The sequence below is a fragment of the Sus scrofa genome, chromosome 14 (genome assembly GCF_000003025.6).
Source record: "Sus scrofa isolate TJ Tabasco breed Duroc chromosome 14, Sscrofa11.1, whole genome shotgun sequence".
NCBI lineage: Eukaryota > Metazoa > Chordata > Mammalia > Artiodactyla > Suidae > Sus > Sus scrofa.
The window spans coordinates 76836070-76851375 of record NC_010456.5 but is presented as its reverse complement, the minus strand read 5'-3'; the positions used below and the strand labels follow the sequence as shown (position 1 = coordinate 76851375).

The window sequence follows — 15306 nt, the reverse complement described above, 5'->3', positions numbered from 1 at the left end:
TTAAAATGTTGCTTTTTTTTTTTTTTTTTTTTTTTTTTTTTTGGTATTAGGTCCAAGAGTGTGTCTGTAGGTTCTTTTTTATGTTTGTGTTTGGCCACATCCATGGCATATGGAAGTTCCCAGGCCAGGGATCAAATTCAAGCTGCAGCTGCAACCTATGCCACAGCTGCAGCAATGCCAGATCCTTAACCCACTGTGCCACAGAACAAACTCCTGTGGGTCCTTTTTAATGAAAAAGAATTCTCATCACTGCCATCTCAGAACTGGTAGAATATTTTAATAAAATTTGAAATTTTTAACAATACTAAAAGATTAATAGCTTTTTAGAAGATTATTAATAATTGCTTCATATATAATATTTTTTGAAGCAAAGGGTTGTTTATCACACATATTCTTGTTGATTCCTATTATTTATACAATACCTGAATATTTTAGCTAGTTATTAAAAATAAGACAGATTCAGGTTTGAATCCTATCTCTGCCACTTATTGTATAACCTTGGGCATATTAAACTCTCTGAACAGTAATGGTTGCCCATATTACTATAATAATTAATAATACTAATAAGTCGTAAGATTCAAATTATCACTGTCAGGGAAAAGTACAAAACCTGGAAAGTAAATAAATACTAGAAATTGTTGTCATAACTAAAAAATTTTAACTCAAACAGCAAAATTGGTTTGTCCAAGGCTTTTAATGGAAAAAACAACCTGCTCAAAATTCAAGTTCAACGAGTTAATCCGTTTGGAAAGCATACAATTAAGTATATCCCACAAGGCAATAATTATTCTTGGTAGGGGAGGGGGGTGGACACCTACGTATGTGAATAAGAGGACGTGAAAGACAAAAATCTAAACAAAGTTACTAAACACTAAACACACTTCCACAGAATTTCTTTAAATAGTGTGCTTATCTAGGGAGTTCCTGTCGTGGCGCAGTGGTTAACGAATCCGACTAGGAACCATGAGGTTGCGGGTTCGGTCCCTGCCCTTGCTCAGTGGGTTAATGATCCGGCATTGCCGTGAGCTGCGGTGTAGGTTGCAGACGGGGCTCGGATCCCGAGTTGCTGTGGCTCTGGCGTAGGCCGGTGGCTACAGCTCCGATTCAGCCCCTAGCCTGGGAACCTCCATATGCCGCGGGAGTAGCCCAAGAAATAGCAAAAAAAAAAAAAAAAAAAAAAAGTGTGCTTATCTAGCACATACAGTATTCACTTTGACAAGTTCTCAATTTATATATTCAGTGTAACATAAACAGCAAGAAATGTGAATCAGACAACCTGAATACAAAATGAGAGCTTAATACTTAAGGATGCTTAATTTCTCTGGGTCTATTTCTTCAACTGAAGGCAGTTACTTGGTAGCCTTCTTGAGAGGATCAGTAAGAAAAGCTAAGTGAAAGTGCTTGACACATTCTTTAAATACATTATTCTTATCTTTAAAAGAAAAACTGATACTTTATTTCTTGTCTTGGAAAGTAAGACAATGAGAACTTATAAAACTTGGGATCAAATTTCACCTCAGATACTTTATAGCATTAAATAGCTAGCTATGCAACCTGACTGATAGGACTTCACCGCTCTGGGTTTCAGCTCTCTAAATTGCACAACGTAAATATCAGACTCTGATTTTAAGTACCTCCTCAGGCACTAAAAATCTGAAGAGTCTAAAACATGTTCAAAGAGTTTTCAAAAATCACATGAAATTGTAAACTATGATTTCAAAGCCACATCTGGCTAATACTGAGATTTGCTGTTGTTTCCAAACTTTAACTCCATGATTTGCAAGAAACTAAAGCTCTAGGAGACCCTACCCTACCTGAGGATTTGCACTCTTACCATCTCCTCCATCTGCTCCCACTTCTACTCCCATCAGCATTCCCAAGCAGACTTTCTATATACCAAAGTTGCTTCTAAAAAGGAAAAAGCAGAGTTCCCTTTTCTCGAAAAAGTTTGATCCCTGGCCTTGCTCAGTGGGTTAAGGATCCGGCATTGCCGTGAGCTGTGGTGTAGGTAGCAGACGCGGCTTGGATCCTGCATTGCTGTGGCTGTGGCGTAGGCCAGCGGCTACAGCTGATTAGACCCCTAGCATGAGAACCTCCATATGCCGTGGGTATGGCCCTAAAAAGACAAAAAGACAAAAAAATAAAATAAAATAAAATAAATAGGGAAAAGCTGGGAGAGTCTGCTTTAAAGCTGTTTTTTGTGTATAAAGAAGCAACATCTTGGCCAACAAGAAATCATTTAAAGATCACTGAATCTGACTTCCTATCTACGGAATACTAACAAGTTTTCTCAGGAATGTAGTTTATCCAAGCTTCACATAGAACTGAAGTCAAAGGGTGTGTGTGTGTGTGTGTGTGTGTGTGTGTGTGTGTGTGTGTGTGTGTGTGTGTGCGTACGTGCGTGTTTTCCATAAGTGGAAAAATGTACTCTCTTTCCCTTATTTGTGCTGAATCTAGGGACGGAATGCTACACAAATGGAGGAAGAGAAGTCTAAAGAATGGATTCCTGTCTAATTCATGCAGGAGGCTGGGCAAAGATAACTTAACATCCCTCCCAGTTCTAAGCATCTGAGAGTGTAAGTCTAGAAATTTATATATTTCTCTATAGAACACCTTCAAACATAGGGATGAATATACCCAAAGAAGTCAAAATACCATGTAGAGAAGAACTAATCCTATCTTCAAAAAATATATATTTTCGACTTTTTTACTAAATACTATTTTTAATACTAAACATTTAGTACTACTTAATAATGTAACCATGTTTTATTATAATATTTCAGATCTAAAAAATACAGTTCCATACATTTGTATAAGCAAGTGCTAGGTAAAACAAACAAGATAATGTAGAATCATCAGCAAACTTTAATATGATCAACATGCTATCCCATGCTAAAATGTAATCAGTTCAACTTGAGTATGTAAAGAACAGACACAGAACCAAAGGTGTAAATCTGCATCACTTCTACAGCTTAACAGCTTTACTCTTCATCAAAACTAAGAACTAAAAACGATAACTAAGGTCTCAACTCAGCTTAGGAAGAACAATTTCTGAAAACTCTATTTTAGGAGGAAACTAAGATTTCCTCAGTTATGCCTATAAAACAAGAAAATGTTCAAATCTCTAATGAGGTTAACTTCAAAGACAACACAGAACTGTTTGTTTTTAAAGAAGATAATTTTCTTGTATTTCAACTTGTTTACTCAAAAACAGTATCACTTGGAGTTCCCGTCATGGCTCAGTGGTTAACAAATCTGACTAGGAACCATGAGGTTGTGGGCTGGATCCCTGGCCTTGCTCAGTGGGTTAAGGATCCGGTGTTGCCGTGAGCTGTGGTATAGGTTGCAGACACGGCTTGAATCCCGCATTGCTGTGGCTCTGGCGTAGGCTGGTGGCTACAGCTCCGATTCGACCCCTAGCCTGGGAACCTCCATATGCTGCGGGTGCGGCCCTAGAAAAGGCAAGACAAAAAAAAAAAAAAAAAAAAAAAAAAAAAACCACCAGTATGGCTTTTCAGACTTCAGCTCAAGGGCACTGAGAGTAAAACTGTTTATTTTGCTATAACAAGCTTAAAGGAATTTGAGAAACCTAAGACATCTGATTTTGATTCTTTTACTATATTTTGCTTTCCAGTGACCCCTCCTGCATGAGTCAATAGGGGCAAAAAAAAATTTTTTTTTGGCCATACACACAGCATGCAAAAGTTCCTGGGGACAGGAATCAAAGCCTACCACAGCTGTAAGCAGAGCTACAGCAGTGACAATGCCAGATCCCTAACCTGCTGAGCCATGAGGGAATTCCAGAGACAAATTTTTTAAAAAACCATTTTGTGGTATAATCTGTTGGTTACACAGTACATTGTTACATAACATGCTATGAAACTGAGAACAGCACTGATCTTTAGTGCTTTTGGAGTTCTAATTACATTGCAAATAATCTTAACTAATTAAGGATCTGCTAACTCAGAGGCTAAAAACTGATAATTCTGATAGGTCACTGAGTTCTTCACACAAAATTCATTCTTTCAGAAAAAAGATTTCCCGTCATGGCGCAGCAGAAACGAATCCAACTAGGAACCAGGAGGTTGCAGGTTTGATCCCTGGCCTTGCTCAGTGGGTTAAGGATCCCGAGTTGCCATAAGCTGTGGTATAGGTCGCAGACGTGGCTCGGATCTGGCGTTGCTGTGGCTCTGGTGTAGGCCAGCGGCTAAAGCTCCAATTAGACCCCTAGCCTGGGAACCTCCATATGCCACAGGTGCGGCCCTCAAAAAACAAAAAACAAAAAAAAAAAAAAAAAAATTATTTTTTGGCCAGGCCTTCAGCATTCAGAAGTTCCCAGACTAGCGATCAAACCTGAGCCACAGCAATGATGCCATATCCTTAAACACTAGGCCACCAGGGAACCCCCAGAAAACGTATTTCTCCACCAAATAAACAATTCTACTATATATTTTTTTTCTTTTTTTTCTTTGGCCACACTTTCAGCATGTGGAAGTTCCAGGGTCAGGGATCAAACCCGTGCTGCAGTTGCAACCTGCACCACAACTGTGGCAAAACCAGATCCTTAACTCGCTGTGCCACAAGGGAACTTCCATCTACTATATTTTTTTTTTAAGAAAGTAAACACTGACCACAGGGCCTTAATAAATATTTACTCTATATTTGCAAGAGAAATACATTTATTCTGAGGGAATTTTCCAAATGGACAAATGCAAGAAATGATTACAGTCAAAGCTCACTATAGTCACCAGAAAGAATAGAAATACAATATAGGAGTGAATCTCTTGGCCTCTGTCCTCCAGTATTGGATTTATTTCACACACAAGCTTGTTCCATGTAACAAGAAAAAAGTGAATCCATCTTGTACCACTGAGGACTACAAATATAACCTTAAAACATCTTTAAAGAACTAATGAATTCATTCAACAAAAATTCAGCGCCTGTTATGTTGCAATGAAGTAATGAGTTATAAGGCACTGAGTTATTTAACTAGTTTCCTGACTTCAAGTATCTGTAGACAAGATAAAACATGCACATACTGTGTACAGCAATAATGCAAAGTATAAAGCACAAACAACCAGAGAATGAGCCATTTCCAGGATCAGTAACTAGGAAAGTTTTATTGGGAAGACAGGCTTTGGCTGGACCTTGGAGAATGAGGTTTTCAGTGAGAGAGATTGTTTATTTTCATAAATATTTTCTATATGTGCTATAATGAATTTTTCCCTATCTGAAAGAATACCTCCTCCTTTACTCTATAAGGTACTGGTGCAGTTGTTGATTAGAACGTTCTTCTCAACATTCATCCAACACACAAACACACACACAGGATGAGGTGTGAGAATATATCCAAGGCTGGCCAAAATCCCAGCGTAATCACAATTACACTGGTACAGTAACTGGTTCAATGTTTGGTATTTAACCCAGTCAGGACCAGAGTATTCTCAAAACTGACACATGGACATGGAAAGTCTCTGCCTTCTGGCTCATGAGATTTTTGGTGATGGCATGCAAAACGCCATCGCTCTTGTTACATTCAGATGACATGTGAGGAGTTCCCGTCATGGTGCAGCGGAAAAGAACCCAACAAGGAACCATGAGGATGAGGGTTCAATCCCTGGCCTCGATCAGTGGGTTAAGGATCCAGTGCTGCCATGAGCTGTAGTGTAGGTCCCAGATGCAGCATGGATCCCACGTTGTTGTGGCTGTGGTGTAGGCCGGGAGCTGTAGCTCCGATTCAAGCCCTATCCTGGGAACCTCCATATGCCACAGGTATGGCCCTGAAAAAAAAAAAAAAAGATGACATGTGAAAAATAAATTCAGTATCAAAGGACAATAGAGGCAAGAGATCCTAGAATGAGTCATATTTGGCTAGACTTTCTGCTCTGTTAGTGAACTGAGTCTCTTAGAGACTTATAAATGGTTCTACTCAGGAATGTTACTCAGGAATGTATCAAAGTCAAACCGCAGCTTCTAGAATGCAAAAAGCCAAATAACTCCTTCAATATCGTTTCTGATAATACCTAATTTTGTGAGTGGATCAGTGATCACAGAGCCTACTTTCATTATCTATACTCCTGTATATGCAGCTAACATAGCAATGTAGGAGAGCTTACTAAAAACTAAATGTGACTTGCTGATGAAATAGAGAGATCCTGTGCCTTGAGAAGGTAAGAGTTCTTACATGGTAATAGCTGTACATAATTTCTTATTCCACAGAAGATGCTGAAATCAGCATGCATTCAATGAAAGCCAAAATGCAAACAGAAACTCAGATGTTCTTAGGTTGAAAACTAATTAATTACATTGTTTTCTAGATGAATACATTTTTAAAGAAATCATCTGAGGGCACAAGCAAAAACAAGCACAAATAAAAACATCAGAAATAAAACATATAAGTAAGGGCAACAACTTTAAATCTGCTTTGGAAAATATTCAAAAAGTATCTTCTTTAAGCAGTATGTGACACTTCAGTTTGTGAGACCACTTCAATGAAATAAATAAGCCTTCCAAATCTTGAAGTCCAAAAACTGAAGAGAAGCCTTTACCTTACTCAGTTACTATTAAAGAGGAAAAGCCTAATGACTCAATGACATAAACACACCAGTATCACGCCAGAACTAGCCAAACAAGACATTCAAAATAATCTATGTTGTATCATAGACATGTAGATGGGTACTGTAGGAAAATTCTAGCAAGTGATCCTGACAAGAAATTGCTGTTTCTGCACAAAGCAATCATTTAAAAACTATTTAAATTTTTAACAAAGGACCTCAATCCTTTTATTAATCCTTGGGGCAAGACACACTTGGAGCCCAGAATTTTATGGTATTCAGAAATTTATGAATTTCAGCAAGGTATTACATTGTATGTATTATGTATTTTATAAACCACTCAGGAAGCTTTCATGTAGCATACCACTAACAAACAGACTAATACTTCTATAGCAAAACATATACATTTGTGTCAGAACAACTAATACTACAGTGCGCTTCATATTCATTCAAATTTTGCTGCCAAATTAATTTATCTCAAACTTAAAAAAAAAAAAACTTTCAGTTTTCAGAGCTTCTGGTATTTCAGAAATATAGATGAAAAGATTACAACCTATAGTACAACCATAATACTTATTTTACAAACTTTCAGATTTACTCAGTATCCTAGAGGTCCACTCTGTAATGGTAATATTCAGCCACTCAGCACTTGGCCAAAATATGTATTCAAGTGCACATCAAGTCTCTCCAGCTTAGGAGTTCCCTTCATGGCTCAGCAGTTAACAAACCCAACCAGGATCCATGAGGACATGGGTTCGTTCCCTGTCCTTGCTCAGTGGGTTAAGGATCTGGCATGGCCATGAGCTATGTAGTGGAAGTCACAGACGAGGCTCTGATCCTGTGTCACTGTGGCTATGGCGTAGGCTGGCAGCTGTAGCTCCAATTTGACCCATAGCCTAGGAACCTCCGTATGCCACAGGTGCGGCCCGAAAATAGCAAAAAAAAAAAAAAAAAAAAAAAAGTTCCTCCAGCTTAAAATAGTCCTAATAAATGTGCTCAGTGTAATAAAAAAAATAAAATAACAATAACCCACAATCCTTCAACCTAGTGATAACTACTACTAAATTTTTGGTGTCTAAATCTTCAGATTCTTTCTAGACACATTAATAACTAGGATCAATATTTCTTGGAGTTCCCTAATGGCTCAGTGGGTTAAGGATCCAGTATGATTACTGCAGCTGCTTAGGTTGTTGCTGTGGCCAGGGTTGTTGCTGTGGCTAGGGTTAGATCCTGGGAACTTTTGCATGACACAGGCATGGCCAAGAGAGTTAAAAAAAATCTCTATAGTTTTAGAGTAAGTCTTTTTGTTTTTTTCTTTTTACAGCTGCACCTGAGGCACATGGAAGTTCCCAGGCTAGGGGTTAAATCAGAACTGAAGTTGAAGTCCTACACCACAGCCAGGGCAATACCAGACCCGAGCCACATCTGAGATCTACATTGCAGCTTGCAGCAACAACAGATCCTTAACCCACTGAGCCACAATGGGCACTCCAAGTTTTTGTTTTCATCTTGCTATGCACTTTCAAACTGAGGATTTTGATCTTTCTTAAATTCTAGAAAATTCTCAGTCATCATTCCTTCTAACGTAGCATCTCCACCATTCACACTCTTTCCTCTTTTTGGAACTCCCAGTTAGACGTCAGTTAGGGTCTCTCAAATTTTGGGGGGTGGGGCCTTTTTGGGGCCACACCTACAGCATGTGGAGGTTCCCAGTTAGGGACTGAACTGGAGCTATAGCTGCTAGCCTATGCCACAGCCACAGCAATGAGGGATCCAAGCTGTGTCTTCGACCTACACCACAGCTCACTACAATGCCAGATCCTGAACCCACTGAGCAAGGCCAGGGATCGAACCTGTGTCCTCAAGGATGCTAGTAAGATTTGTTTCTGCTGAACCATGACAGGAACATACACTTTTTTTTTTAAGGCCATACCTACAGCATATGAAAGTTCTCAGGCTTGAGGTTGAATCAGAGCTGCCGCTGCTAGCCTATTATGCTGACTATTACTTTTCTGTGTGTGTCTTTTTAGGGCCACACTAGTGGTATGTGGAGGTTATGAGGCTGGGGGCGAATCAGAGCTGTAGCTGCTGGCCTACTCCAGAGCCACAGCAACGCAGGATCCGAGCCGCATCTGCGACCTACACCACAGCTCACAGCAACACCAGATCCCTAACCCACTGAGCAAGACCAGGGATTGAACCCACAACCTCATGGTTACTAGTCTGGTTCATCAACCACTGAGCCACAACAAGAACTTCAATGACTATTACTTCTTTAATTTTTTTAAAAATTTTTGGCCATGCCATGGCATGCAGAAGTTCCCAGGCCAGGGATCAAACTGGAGCCACAGCAGTGACAATACCAAACCCTAACTGCTAGATCACCAGGGAACTCATTTTTTTTTAAATTTTATTCTACTATTACTTTGTTTATCTTTTTTGAATATTTAAAATAAAGTCATTTTGAAATTGCTCTAATAATTCCATTAGATTTTAAGTGAGGGTTTATCTCCTATGGTTGTGTTTATTGTCTAAGTAATAGTCTTCCTCATTTGTTCACAGGCTCAGACTTTCCCTTCTTTTTTCCAAGTATGGTGCTCTTGTACCAGGTGATGGTGGAGAAATTACAGTTCCCAGTTCTGACCTATCTGGCAGTTCAACCACTTCTGTGTTGCCACTTCAGGTCCAAAGCTTTTTAAAGCTACAGCCAGAAACCGATGCTTTTAGCCTTTTTTTTATCCAACAAAAGCCCATTCCAAGTTTCATCAGATTATCTGACTCTAGTTCCCCTGTGTAAAAGTTATTTCCACCTGTTCCTGAACCCAGAGTCTAACTGCATGTTTCCTTTCCATTTTAGTCCCTGGAGATGTTTATACTGTTCTTAGGTATACCTGTATCTTTTCTTGTTCTTTTTAAATTTGTAATTGCTGTGTTTGGAGCAGGATAGGAAGCCAAAGCAGAATAAATAGCCAATTTTATATTTATTTCTTCATGAAATTCTCCCAACAATCTTTTGAGGTAGGTACTTTTATTACACCCATTTCAAAGGTGAGAAAATAGTGTCATGGGGCCAGTAAACAATCTTCCCAAGATTACCAGCCAATAAAGACCAACAGCCAAACCAAAGATGTGATTCTGGAGACCATGCTCTTAACTACTGCTCTACTGCCTATAACTTTCATTCTCTTCCTTATTTTTTTTCCCACTTTACTGTAAACATTTTGCATACAAACAGGACTTTTTTTTTTTTTTTTTTTTTCTCTTTTTCCCTTTTCTAGGGCCACTCCCGCAGCATATGGAGGTTCCCAGGCTAGGGGTCGAATCGGAGCTGTAGCCACCAGCCTACACCAGAGACACAGCAACATGGGATCCAAGCCACGTCTACAACCTACACCACAGCTCACAGCAACACCAGATCCTTAACCCCCTGAGCGAGGCCAGGAATTGAACCTGCAGCCTCACGGTTCCTAGTCAGATTTGTTAACCACTGAGCCACAATGGGAACTCCTACAAGCAGGATTTTAATCAATGGAAGGGAAGTATAGGCACATTCTAGGTGGAAAGTAGTATACTGGCCTCATGTTCTACTTGGGGTTATTCAGTTTAGGTCTACACCTAAAATCAGAAACATAGTTTTCTATGCCTTTTTATCTAGAGCCCTGTCTACTTCCCCTGGGCTCCGAGCAAAAGATATTTGCCTCTAGACACCCAGGACCATCCTTGCAGGCTGTCCCCTGACATTGTTTCTTCTCCACCTTCTCTCTGCACTAGTATATAATGCCCCGGAAAGGATCTTATTAAGGAATCATACAAGTACCTCAGGAGACTTCCATTTTTTCAACGGAAGTATTAAAGTATTAAAAACAAGGTCTAGGAGTTCCCGTCGTGGCGCAGTGGTTAACGAATCCGACTAGGAACCATGAGGTTGCGGGTTCAGTCCCTGCCCTTGCTCAGTGGGTTAACGATCCGGCGTTGCCGTGAGCTGTGGTGTAGGTTGCAGATGCGGCTCGGATCCCGCGTTGCTGTGGCTCTGGCGTAGGCCGGTGGCTACAGCTCTGATTCAACCCCTAGCCTGGGAATCTCCATATGCCGCGGGAGCGGCACAAGAAATAGCAACAACAACAACAACAACAAAAAGACAAAAGACAAAAAAAAATAAAAAAATAAAAACAAGGTCTAGGAGTTCCCATCGTAGCTCAGCAGAAATGAATCTGACTAGTATCCATGAGGACAAAGGTCCAATCCCTGGCCACACTCAGCGGGTTAAGGATCCGGTGTTGCCGTGAGCTGTGGTGTAGGTCGCAGATGAGGCTTGGATCCTGCGTTACTGTGGCTCTGGCGTAGGCCAGTGGCTACAGCTCTGATTCAACCCCTAGCCTGGGAACCTCCATATGCCATGGGTGTGGCCCTAAAAAGACAAAAAAAAAAAAAAAAAAAAAAAGAGAGATCTAGAAAAGTGAAGGTTATCAATCCACTATGCTGTGCTGATAATCACATTCAACAGAAATTAACTGAATAGCTCCTAAGGAATAAGCACAGAGCAACACAGTAAAGACACAGGATCAGTCATCCTTTCTCTTTTCTGGAATGCATACATTTTCCTCATCTAATCCTTACAACAAACCACTCTGGGAAGAGTGTCATAAAAAATAATCTCCAGAGAATTTTCTGAAACAAATATATATATATATTTTTTCTTTCTTTTAAAGAGGCTACTGAAACTGACGCTTGGTAAACTAAGATACAGACTTTTCTTCCTAGATTTACTACACAATTTTAAATCAGAGGCCTTAGTGAGATAGAAGACAGAAGGAAAGACTAAAAGGAGTCTATGAAATTAAAATGAAAAAAAAAAAAAAGGGTTCCTATCGTGGCTCAGTGGAAATGAATCAGACTAGGAACTATGAGGTTGCAGGTTTGATCCGTGGCCTCACTCAGGGGGTTAAGGATCCGGTGTTGCTGTGAGCTGTGGTGTAGGTCGCAGACACAGCTTGGATACCTCGTTGCTGTGGCTGTGGCATAGGACAGCAGCTATAGCACTGATTAGACCCCTAGCCTGGGAACCTCCATATGACGTGAGTGCGGCTCTAAAAAGCAAAAAAAAAGAAAGTAAAATGGTTGGGAATCAATAATTTGAGAAAAGCTCAACATTTGCTGATTGGAGAACTGCAGTTTTTCCTTTTTAATAGAGATTAAAATTCATGACCCAGAAAAATGCATAACTGCTGACTCAGAGAGAGTTAAGAAGTGGGCTCTTCAAATTCAACCATTTCTAACACCGTTACAGCTTACAAATATTTGCTGTGATAAATAACTAGAGCTATGATTAACGATGATTAGATAGAACTTGAGACTGGAGGTGGAGAGACTGGTTAGAAAGCCAATATAAAGTCTAAGCAAAATGAAGTCTAAACTTGAGTTGTGGCAGCAGCGAGGGAAAAGAAAAGGAATTTATCAGATGTTGCTGAAGAAGAAAAGATTAACTTTGATAACTACACTACATGCAGAGGGAAAATGAATCGAGTATCTAGATTCCAAACTTTGGAGTAAGAGAAGTTAGTGGTGCCATTAACAGACATAGGGACCACAGAAGGTGTAGACTTAGGATAGTAGATGGATTTAGTTTAATACATATGACTTCGAAGTGTCAGCAACACACTCAGAAGGAGATATGTAGCAGACAGTTAAAATTAGGGTTTGAGAGCTGAAGCACAGAGAAACAGAAAGATGATACATGCGAAGGTGACCAGCTCAAAGCCTGGACCCTACACTCGCTTCAGTCCGACCAAACAAATGTAGTTCCCAAACAGAGGCAGCTCTCTCCCATTTCTACCTCCAAACAAACTTTTCTATAAAGCCAGACACCTGATTTCACACCCAGTTAGCTCTTTGTCATCTTTCAGAATGCTCTGGTATCATTTTCCCAAACCCCATTCATCTTCCACCTGGAGAATGATACCTGGGTCTTAGGTCTCTCTCCATATGTACCTAATTTTTAGCACCATGCCTAGAATAGAAGGCTTGAAAGACTGACTGAAAAAACACAGTCCCCTTAAAAATGACTGCTAAAGAAATGAACTTGGACAATATTTTTCAAAGGAGAGAAAAGAAAATTAAGTGGATCTAAATATAGGTAGTTGTCATGGAACATCTTCATCTAGGGAGCATTTACCAAAAAATGTTTCTCTCAACTTCTTTTAACCCTAAATACCTCATCTGTAACACAAGGATAATTACTCATACTTCACAGGTTGCTGGAAGGATTAAATGAGATAGTATATATAAAGCTCCTAGTATAATGCCTGGCACTCAATGTCCTCTTCTGTTCTGTAACTCAGTAAGAAGAAAACATGATAGAGCCAGCTTATTCTTTGCAACTTCAGTAACTGCTGCACACTGAAAAACTAGGATGCAAGTTCAATCTCTGGCCTTGCTCAGTGGGTTAAGGATCTAACATTGATTTGAGCTGTAATATAGATCACAGATGCGGCTCATGTTCGGCATTGCTGTAGCTGTGGTATAGGCCAGCAGCTACAGCTCTGATTCAACCCCTAGCCTGGGACCCTCCATATGCAGAGGGTGTGACCCTAAAAAGACCAAAAAAAAAAAGGATATTTGAGAAAGAGAGGCTAGACTTGTCAGCTGCTCACCCTAGAACCAAAATTTTTTTTTTCAATCTCACACTATTGTCAATTTTGTCTAGATAATTCTTTGTTGTAGGGGGCTTCCTGTGCATAGTACAATGTTTAGCATCATTCCTAAATCCCACCTACCTGGTGCCATTAGCACTCTCCACCAAGTATGTCTACAGCCATCGCCAAAATGTTCCCTGGGGGACAATATTTCCCCTGGTTGAGAACTACCCTAGAGTTCACTAGGGCTTTTGGATAAATTGCATAAAGTTGATAAATTTAGTATGGTAATTAAATTCTAAGTACAGACTTAGAATCAGACTGTTTTTAAATCCTAACCCCATCATTTACTAGATAGGTGACCCAGATCAAGTTACTTAACCTCTCTATACCTGTTTTCTCCTTGATAAAATGGATATAATTATAGTGTCTTCCTTGTAGGGTTGCTGTGGGATTGAATGAGTTAAAGTAGGTAACATGCTGACAGAATACATATTAAACATTATTATTTATCATTATTTTAAGCATGCATAAGCAGAGAAAAGCACACAATAAAGTCAAATAACAATGAATTTGCACCCAGCTGCTCTGGGTTCATACTTCATTTCCTCAACTGTTTCACTCAGGCTTCCATTTTCTCATTTGTAAAATAGGAAAGCACTTTGAAAATGGATTAGCATGAACAGAAAATCTGAGGGCTGTATGTAGGATAACAGAAAAGTTGCAGCTGTCTTCCAATTTGAAAGAGGAAAATTTGTAAAGGAGGTGCTTTTTAAGGAAATTCTCTAATAAATGATCAAAGGAGGGAAGCACATGCCTTTAACCCAGGGAGGTCTGATTCAAAAGCCTTTGCTTTAGTCTATAGTTTGAAATCCTAAAACAAAAATAGAACATCCTGAGGAATCCAAAAAAAAAAAAAGTTTATTTTCTTTGTGTAAGGTAGGCACACTAAACCTTTGCCCTTTTGAGGGTAATATGAAATATATTAAAAGGCGAAAGATTTATACGATCTGAAGAGAAACCAGAGTATTAATATGAAATATATTAAAGGCACTGGCAGGGATTTGGTCACTAACCATTCAAACAGCATGAACACACCACCAGATCCCTTAGTGACCTTTCATTTTCAATTATGATTCACTCTTTCAGAGGTGAAGGGTAATGTTGGAAGAAGTGAGCTTTGTCTTGTACAATTAGGAGTGTCTCAAGAGTTCTAAATCAGTTTGATATGTCTAGTTTAAGACACAAAATTTATTGCCTTCCAAGGAGCATTTCAAAATCAGCAAAGAATATATATACTACACCTCATGTTTATTAGGGGATACTATATTAACCAATAAGCAAAAGCTGAAACATCAAATCACCTGTAAAGCAAAAATTAGGTGGAGAACTATCTCCACTACTGCCAAAAAATGCAAAGAAAGTAAGAAAAATCAACTTTTCCTAACCATTCAGGCAAATTCCATCCCCGCAAAGCCTCGGAGGTGGGGTCCCGGTCCCTGGAAAAGGGTCTGCAAAGGTACCAGACTTCAGTAGCGAATATACCAAAAATAAGGTGAAGACGTCTTTCCGCGAAAATTCCCCTAAATTCTGTTTTTCTCCCGGGGTAGTGCAGTCGCTACGCATTTTCCTCGTTATCCCCAGGAAAAAGGAGGTAGCCGCAGGTGACGCGGCTCAGGTCGGGTCTGGTCCTCCTAGGTCACATCTGCCCTGTGCGGACCGGCTCCCACGTGGCGCCCACAGCCTTCCACCGCCAGCTCCGAGCGCCCCGCCAGCGCTGTGATTGGCCAAGGGCGAGCAGGCGGAGACTGAACTAAACTGGGCAGGCGCCGGGCAAAGGGTCGCAGCCCAGCGGATACGAGCGCTGGCCTCAGGCGGGCGGTGAGGATAGCACCCAGCGCCGAAGCCGCGCAACCCCACGTGGGCCAAGGTTAGCGGCAGGCGCCGTTGCCCTCCACCCTACGTCAGGTAGTGCTCACCTCAGCGTTCGCAGCGCCTCCACCTTCAGCTTTTTGGGCTTTGGCTCTTCTTCAACCGCTGCCATCTTCACGCTCCCACCTCACTTAAGCACCAGCGCACGCCCCACCCCTTCGGCTCCTTGGCCACGCCCCCTCCTCCCA

General features: G+C 40.4%; 1 protein-coding gene across 1 annotated transcript in view; it reads right to left on the bottom strand.

Annotated features, from left to right (window-relative positions):
• Window positions 1–15304, bottom strand: part of ADK (adenosine kinase) — a 484515-nt gene extending 469211 nt beyond the window's left edge. The window contains exon 1 of the mRNA XM_003359240.4: window positions 15166–15304. Within this exon, the coding sequence (XP_003359288.1) occupies window positions 15166–15230 (65 nt within the window). The 5' untranslated portion in view covers window positions 15231–15304. The remainder of the gene's footprint in view (window positions 1–15165) is intronic.